Below are 8,720 nucleotides of genomic sequence, written 5' to 3'. Positions count from 1 at the left end.
TTGGCGCGTTCTGATAGGTAGAATCGGAGTATAAAAAGTGCATGGAATCTCCCACGAGTATACTTGTTAGGCACATGTAAGTTAGCCTCTTTCAGTATAAGTGGATTAAGTATCGTTCCAGAGATTAGTTTAAATAATGTTGCCTAAAAATATTTCCCGTTGTGCTTCTAAGGTTTTAAAATCGAGCATTCCTGTTAAGAACAAGGATGGATACAGGAATTGATAGTACGTATATTCTCTCATACTTTTTCTTTTTCTAGGATATAATTTTGTTCAAAAGTGGCCCAAATAATGGAGCTATATTCCAGGATATTGCGAAAAAGGGCTTATATATGTTTTGTGTATTGCGATTACGTTAGTAAATGATACGAAGAATGAATACGAAGACTAAATCCAAGCATTTTGTTGCGGCGGGAGACAATGTCAGATAAGATTAACATCCCTTAGAAATTTAAACAAATGAAATACACATTTCAAACACAGAAATAATTTATTATTATTATTTATTATTACAGGACTGTGACAAAGACCATGCCAACAGCAAATTTAGAAATCATAGACTGGGTCGTTCAGAATTAACATTGCTATCGTTCATGACCACGTCATTATTGTTGTTCCCCCCGTGTGGAGTGTGAGGTTGGTGAGGAGTGTGGGCGTGGGAGCCGTGGGAGGCGTGGGGCCCCACGGTGGGCTGCGGGGCGATGGGGATGTCCAGGGGCGGCGATCCCACCCGAAGCCCTCCCTCGGGACCCCGAGTGTAAACTATTTCCTCTTCATCCTCATCGTCGTGCGTGTCTTCTGTATCATCAGAATCGTCATTACCTGAAAGAACATATAAAACTATTATAAAAATAGTCCTCGGGCTACCTCTAATTATAGACTCGGACTCAATCTTTAATACAGGGTTTTCCAATAAGAGGTGTCATTTTGATATTCAAAGAGCTATCGAGAGATGATTAATGATTTCTTATGGCCGGAATTGGATGGCACTACGTACCACACAAGCAACGAAACCATTGATCTTTTACGGGAAAAGTTTCTGGACCGTGTTATCTCTCGAAGAGGTGATCACAATTGGCACCGAGATCTTGTGATTTAACACCTTGCGACTTCTTCTCTTTGGGGCCACGTGAAAGAGAAGGTCTACGCCAACAGCCCAGCGTGGATTCAAGACCTCAAAGATGGAATTCGTGAGGCTATCGAGGACATAAGGCAGCCACAGCAGCGATTTGGTTATGGAAAATTTCATGAAAAGGATATGGTCCTGTAGGCGTGGTCGTCATTTGACTGATGTTATTTTTCACTATTAACGGCATACCTTCCTCTTTATAATGAAATAAACATTCGATCATTTATATTAAAAAATGGCATTTTTCTTTGAATATCAAAATAACACCTCTTATTGGAAAACCCTGTATTATGAATGTGTTTGACGTTCGGCAGATATACGCAGAAACGATCCACTCGCATAAAAACATACATAAATACTACGCAAAAAGATTAAATACTCGCTGTGCTAGAAACAATAACAAAGATTTACTCTAAATTCCTGTGTTACATACTACTTTCAGTCGACAAAACTTTAGACAGGAAAATTTTACAATACTTTTCCACATACATAAAAAAATGGGATACACAAGCTAGTCGCTGGCCGCTAGCCACTGGCCTAGTGAGGTGAGGTATGAGAAACTTCAAATTATGACTATACATTTCTATTTGTTACATACTGTCTACTTTTTATATACATAATATATTTTTCTGTTATTTATTTCATTACCTAATTTGTACACAAATGTGCGCTGTGCATACTTAACATGTATTTGTAGTTATAGTTGCAAATTTTGGAAAACATACAGAAAATGGGGACACGCTTAATACGCACATTAAGTTAGTACATATTTCAGTTTCCGGAAATGGAAAATAATGCATTTTAAAATCATTTATTTAGTTAATTATTTCGATTAAAATCAAAATCGATTGTTACTTAGTGGCCATTGTTATTAATGTCAAAGTGTTAAGGTTAATAGTTGTTTTCCTTCCTTTATAAAACCAAAATATAAACCTATGACCCTAAAATAGGTTCTTAGGGTGTCTGTTTGGGTTTGAATAATAAAAAAACTAGCCTAAGAAAACAATTTAAAATTATTATGTCAAAATAAGGCGTGAAGAAAAGATGTCAAATTATCCGTTTTTTTAAGAAATAGCTGCTTAACCCTTAAATGCATACTGTTGCAAAACTGCAACATACCGTTCAAACCACCTTTAACTCTTTGGTGTATACTTAGGACGGGTTGTTTCGGAGAATTTGAACAATTCATCAAATTTCAACGTTCATTTTCAAGTTCCGTGAAAGATTTTTTCAAGTTCTGTTTTTATTTCAGTTTTGTCAAGCAACTAGCCTACAATGATATAAAAACAGAACTTGAAGAAGTCTTTCACAGAACCCGAAAATGAACGTTGAAATTTGATGAATTGTTCAAATTCTCCGAAACAACCCGTCCTTAATGCATGCCGTTTTAGAATTATCAAGTTCACGGTAATATATTTTATCGAGTGGCATCACCTTTTTTTTCTTTTGCGAATGTCAAATGTCACTTTTTCTTTAACAAAGTGAAGATTCTCGAAAATTGGTTGGAGGTTAGAATTACAGTTTTGTTTTGCTGTTATTATTTTGATTTTCTTAGGTTAGTAGAAACAATAATACAATACTTATATGTAATAACTCGTATTTTTCCGGTACACTTATTAGTTTTGAGAATTTTTTTTAGGTTTTTTATTTTTTTTTCATACGTAAATTGTTCATATTAATTTTTATTAAATACATGGTGTTGTAAACCTGCAACAATTTTTTTTTAATCAAATATCATTAAAAAATTACAAAAAAATAAAATTCTTTATATTTCCTTGCATATGCATGTAAATATCTACAAAATATATTTTTTTCCAGAAAAATAAATAAATCATGCATTTAAGGGTTAAGCAGTATTTTCCATTTTCTGAAAACTAGAATACTTACTTCTCATTGTTATCTAACTGATACACACTGGTTTATCTATTAAAGATACATATTAACCATGTCCCTATTTTCTATAAGTTTACACAATAAAGATATATTATTATTACATAGTACCGTAGGGAGTGTGGCAAATCCATCGCACGGGGAGTGGAAACACGACCTGCGATAGCCATCCCAAGCCAAGTTATATGAGCTAGCTTTAAAATTGAGCTTGTCTCTATGTCCTGTATATTTACCCCAATTTATTCACTTGCGTGTCTCATCTAAGTATAAGTCATAATTTTAACTCCCTCCAAACACGACGTCTAATTTTTTATCAAATCTTATGGTTTAAAATCATAAATAATGGTCTGGACTCACAAGAACTTAGCAATTCAATAAATCTTCATACTCCGTTTAGATCAACCCGACAATCTGATTTATTTTATCTACCCTCGTGTAGAACACACATTCGAAAAAATTCCCCAATTCCTCGTATATGTGCACAATATAATACAAAATTTTACAGCATTGACAATTTTGGTAATAACCTAAAGAAATATTGATATGAAGTAATGCGTACGATCGATTATTAATATGAGAGTATGGAATGTATCAGGAGCATCTCCTATCCTCTTCCTATTTTCCTCTCCCTCTCCCCTTCCTTTGACACCAAATTAATTTTAAGATATTAAAACTTCATTTCAAATGAACTTTAACATAAGAAAATTCTGTGGCTTGACTTCAGTTAACTTGTATATTTATATCCATCATTGTATATTATATAAAAGCTGTTTGTTTCTTACAAAATAAATAAATAAAAAATACAGTGTGTGGCAAGCCTACGCACGACTAGTGATGTAGACCCGGGAATATTCCCCGGGGAATATTCCCGGGAACAGGAATATTCCCGGGAATATTTCTTGACCTGTCATAAATTCCCGAAAACGGGGAATTTATTTTATTTTTAATAAAATGGTTTCTACACTTCTCTTGGATGCTTTATTGAGTGTTAGCAGTTATCTAAGACGACATCCCCTGATCTAGGGACTACCACTTGCTATTGCTCCAATACATCTGGCTGCTGCCCTACTAGATCCAGGTTCCCAAGGACATCTGCTAAGCCACGCACAGCCGGCACAGCAACTTGAAGCACTTGAATTCATTGACCAAGTAGCAAGTCATATGGAGACTGTTGATAGTGCAAATGTTCTTGTTGATTTAGCCAATTATAGGGCTAAAGAAGAATCATGGAGCAAGGCATTCCTATGGAAGTGTGTCGATAAAATCACGCCAGTGACCTGGTGGAAGGGGATGTGCGGATGTTCTGATTTGTTACAGGTTGCCATAAGAATATTGACTACTCCCATTACTTCAGTAGCCACTGAGAGATCTTTTAGCACGTTTAGTCGCATTCATACAACACGGAGGAATCGTCTAACAACTCAAAGAGCAGGGAAAATAACATTTGTGGCACACAATTGGAAACTTCTTTCCTCGGAAAGAAGCTCTCAAGTTGCTCCCAAGAAAACCCTCTCTTCCACGGATGAGCAGATTGCTTCGCATCATAACGTTTCAAACCTATCTGGTACTCGCAAACGCAAACATCCAATTGACTGTGCTGAGGAAGAAGAAAACGTAGATAATCCTGAGTCGGCAACAACTTCGTCTGGGTCGGATGAAGAAGAAGAAGAAGAAGAATATGAAGGTGAAAGTGGAAGCGAAGTTGATAGTGTCAGTGTCCAATCGGTATCATCAGATGAACAGTAACGATCTGTGAAGTTGTATCATTTTTACAGTTTTACGATTGATTTTTTATATGTACCGTTTACAAGCATAAAGTGTATATAGGCTACTAATACTGTACGGTATACAATTATATAGAAATACTACTCACTTTAAAATAATTTTGATCGGTGTTTTTTTGTTATTTTTCTCTTGGATTCTATTCCTATATATATTATATGGGAATAGTTTTTATGGATCTATCCTGCTCTATATGTACCATATGTGTGTATATTTTATTTTTTATTTAATAAATATTATTATTTTTGAGGTATTATGTTGTTAAAATCAAAATTCCCAAAATTCCCCATCCAGGGGAATATTCCCGGGAATGTTCCCGGGAATATTCCCCAGAAATAAATTCCCGGGAATTTATACATCACTACGCACGACGGAAGTGAAACTTTTAGTATTCTTCTCTCTCTCTTTTCATTTCATATTATTATTATTCAGAATGCTGTACATTATAGTTTTAAAAAGCATAAATTTATTTATAGGCGTGTTGTTAACAAATGAACGTTTAACTAGATTCCTAATATTGACATATTTATAAGTAGCACGTGATAAAAAAAAATTAAAAGTTATAAAAATATGAGATTCGAACCCAGGTCCTGCATAACGAGTGTCGAATGCTCTGCCTCTAGACCGCGAGGAGAGGTATCTCGCGCGACGAGAACTGCGTATACAACGTGTACTCCTATCACATAACGTCTTGTTAACGCTTTACATAGGGTCGAATCGAAGATATATCGGCAGTGTGAAGTCATATCTGTCGTTTTTCAAAATATTTCCGTATATTTGTCCGTTTTGGAAAAGATCTATCGTGTTTTAACAGTCTCATACCCGTATGGAGTCTGAATTTGAAAAACATTTAAATTTTGAAAAACTCACTTACGGCTCTGTTTTTTACTAAAAAAACTTGTCACGCACGTCTGCGAGGGTAATTAGTCGCGTTATCGGCCTTGATTAGTAATTTTAATGATTCAAAATAAAAATAATTAATCAAAATACCGAGCGACTCTACCGGCTCGATTTGTAAGCTATATTTCGACCAAAATATCATATAGTCAAAATATCTAAAAGTCGCAGCACGAGAGCATTTTATCACTTTTCTTCGTATTAAAAAAATCACAAAAAGAATAAAAAAATTAGTTAAGGCGGAGATCGAACCTCGGTTCTTCGCGACGAGAGTCGGGCGCTCTGCCTCTAGACCGCAAAGCTGAGTTTGGAGAGTGACCTAAACTAGGTATATAATATTAGATAGGCTCCTATAGCGAAATGATCACGGTTTTTCGTGACGGTCATGAGTCGGTTTTACTCCGGTCCTCGAAAATGCATAACGCGCGTAAAGAAGTTCCACTTCAATACTGAAATTTTTACAAATTTAAAAAAATGAATGTAATTTTATGTACCTTCTTCTTCGTCAGTTTCAGCTTCTTCTTCCATAGGTTCTGGCGCTACTTTCCCAAGAGGGTTCATATTCAGGTATCTTTGTCCCACCGATGTGAGCTAAAATTATAAGAACATATTATTTAAACTTCATCTTACTGTTGATTATCACGATTTATTAACTCGCCAACCGAGCAATAAAATCGATTTCTTTTTTTAGCAATCTTTACCCATATTTGAAATTTTTGTTCAATCATTGCTACTTCTATTTCTTCATCGCAGGGAGTGTCCGCAGTGAACCATCTAGGATCTACTATTCTAGGAGTTAGTGTCGGAAAAGGTAAATTCATTATTAATGACGATTCAAAAACGAAAACGCGTAAATTCAAAGTAACAACGGATTTCCGTTTTTGATGTATTCAACGTTTGACATTTGACAGAAGATCGGGGTTGCCAATTAATAAAAAAGGTTTAAAAATACCCACAATAAGAATTCCTCAAAAATAGTAATAATAACATGATATAATATAGCACAGTTTTGTGCAATTTCACTTCAAGTGCGCTTTAGTAAAATAAACTTAAAAATAATAAGTTCAGTGGTCAGATTCTTAAAATTACTCTTGCAGTTCCTTGCATGTTATTGATCAAATAAGATATAATTGAACAGTAAATATAAAGCAATGATAAGATAATAATATAATATCTTTATTGTGACAAATTTTCAAACTATAACTACAGAAATACATGAAAGACTGTTTTGTATACATTGGTTTATAAATTAGATGAGTATATAATTTTATCAACGGAAAGTAATATATAAACGGTAGGTAAAATAAATGTAAATAATAGAAATGTTAATGTTGTTATGTGTTAAGGTTTATCATAGCCCGCCTCATTAGGCTTAGCCTGTGTTGAGGCAGCTATATACCAAGTTTATTTATAGTCCTATAAAGTACGTACAATTCTATAAAAATACGAACACTCAATAGTTAGGTAGGATCAATATCAATACATAATTTACCAAGTTCGTTTGTAGTCCTAATAATATACCTACAATTATATGAAAATACACACAATAATTAGGTTGCATCAATAACTGCGAATTTGGATGAGTGCACCGGTAAAAGCCCTATCATTACTTTTGATCCAAATTTTTACGCTATCCTTGAAATTTTTTTGTGAATGACATGTTTTTATTTTATCGGGAAAAATGTTGTATAGTCTTGTCGCAACTGTCGCAACTGTCGCAAGATATCTAAAGTTTCGTTGACCAAAAGTAGTGTGCGTTACAGGAATTTGAAGTAAGTCTTTGTTATTGCTTCGAGTACAGCGAGTATTAGATCTTTTTTCGTAGTATGTATGTATATTTGTGTATAGGTGAGTGAGTATTGTTTTTGCGTATATCTGCCGAACATCAAACACATTCATAATATTAAAGATTAAGTTCGAGTCAGTAATTAGAGGAAGCCTAATAAATATTTTTATAATAGTTTTATGTGCCTTTATGATTGGGTCTAGTGCAGATGAAGTTCCACCTCGCCATGCTATGATACCATACTGAATAATAGATTGACAGAGTGCAAAATAAAACATATTCAAGTGTTGTGAGTTGAGGAAGTTTCGTATCGTTCTGAAGAAGTGCATGGTTTTTCTTATATTGTTTGCAATTATTTGAGTGTGAAGATTCCATTTGAGGTATGGATCAATGGTGAGGTCGAGGCACTTCATCTGAGCAGTGCGCTCAATGTAGGGACACTGACAACATTCTTCATAATTCAAACATGTGTGTATGTGTGTATTCTAATAGAGGCATATTCTAAGAGAAAAAATAACTAAGATTATCAGGGCTTTTGATAAACCAAGTACATTAAAACATATATATATAATATAAAACAGGAGGCAGTTTATGTTTGGAAATAAGAACACTCTGAATAGACACTGAACATAAAAAGTATAATAAGGAGGAAACCGAAACCAAAAAATACCGGAAGGTTGAGGAAAATGAGATTTATGATTAGTAGGATTTAAAAATTATATTGTTTTTAAAGCCCGTTTAAATTCAGCCAAATTGGATATTAGTGAAAGCTGAGGGGAGTTTATTCCAAATTAATTTATTTAATTATTTTTCATAAAAACAGCGCTACACAAAAGTACAAATCATCCGAATATTACTAATTACAGTGATCACCTACCTAGGCGTCTACTGACTTTGACAATGGTTGCCAAAATTGTTCTTGCGCCAGGCGCCTTTGGCCCAGGGCTGGCCCTGAATGACCGGGCCAGTTACACAAAAGGAGTAATCACATAAAACGTCTCGATTTGAATTAGAAAGTCAGAGTAAGCTGTCTATCTCTTAAGTTTTGTCCAACACATAATTAAGATATATATGCTGGCGCCATTCCTTGCAGTGTTTTGAAAGTCATTACGCAGATCTAGAATTTTATTCTTTCAAGACATCGACTGGCTGGATTACATTGAATTGTTTCTGAGGTAGGCCAGCATACGTACTATTACAATAGTCTATACGCGAGATGACGTACGAATTAGTGAA

General features: G+C 34.6%; 1 protein-coding gene across 1 annotated transcript; it reads right to left on the bottom strand.

Moving 5' to 3' along the window:
* Nucleotides 1-494: 494 nt before the first annotated feature.
* LOC149414918 (uncharacterized) lies at nt 495-6,601 on the bottom strand. The gene is made up of 3 exons (XM_089643272.1): nt 6,400-6,601; nt 6,193-6,289; nt 495-822 (listed from the first exon to the last, which is right to left on the bottom strand). Exons 1-3 carry the CDS (start codon nt 6,517-6,519, stop codon nt 554-556), a joined length of 486 nt encoding a protein of 161 aa, XP_089499398.1. The 5' UTR covers nt 6,520-6,601; the 3' UTR covers nt 495-553.
* Nucleotides 6,602-8,720: the final 2,119 nt, after the last annotated feature.

This window comes from Hesperophylax consimilis, chromosome 19 (genome assembly GCF_061612785.1).
Source record: "Hesperophylax consimilis isolate HC1 chromosome 19, BYU_Hcon_1.0, whole genome shotgun sequence".
Classification (NCBI taxonomy): Eukaryota; Metazoa; Arthropoda; class Insecta; order Trichoptera; family Limnephilidae; genus Hesperophylax; species Hesperophylax consimilis.
This window is presented reverse-complemented; position numbering and strand designations above follow the sequence as displayed.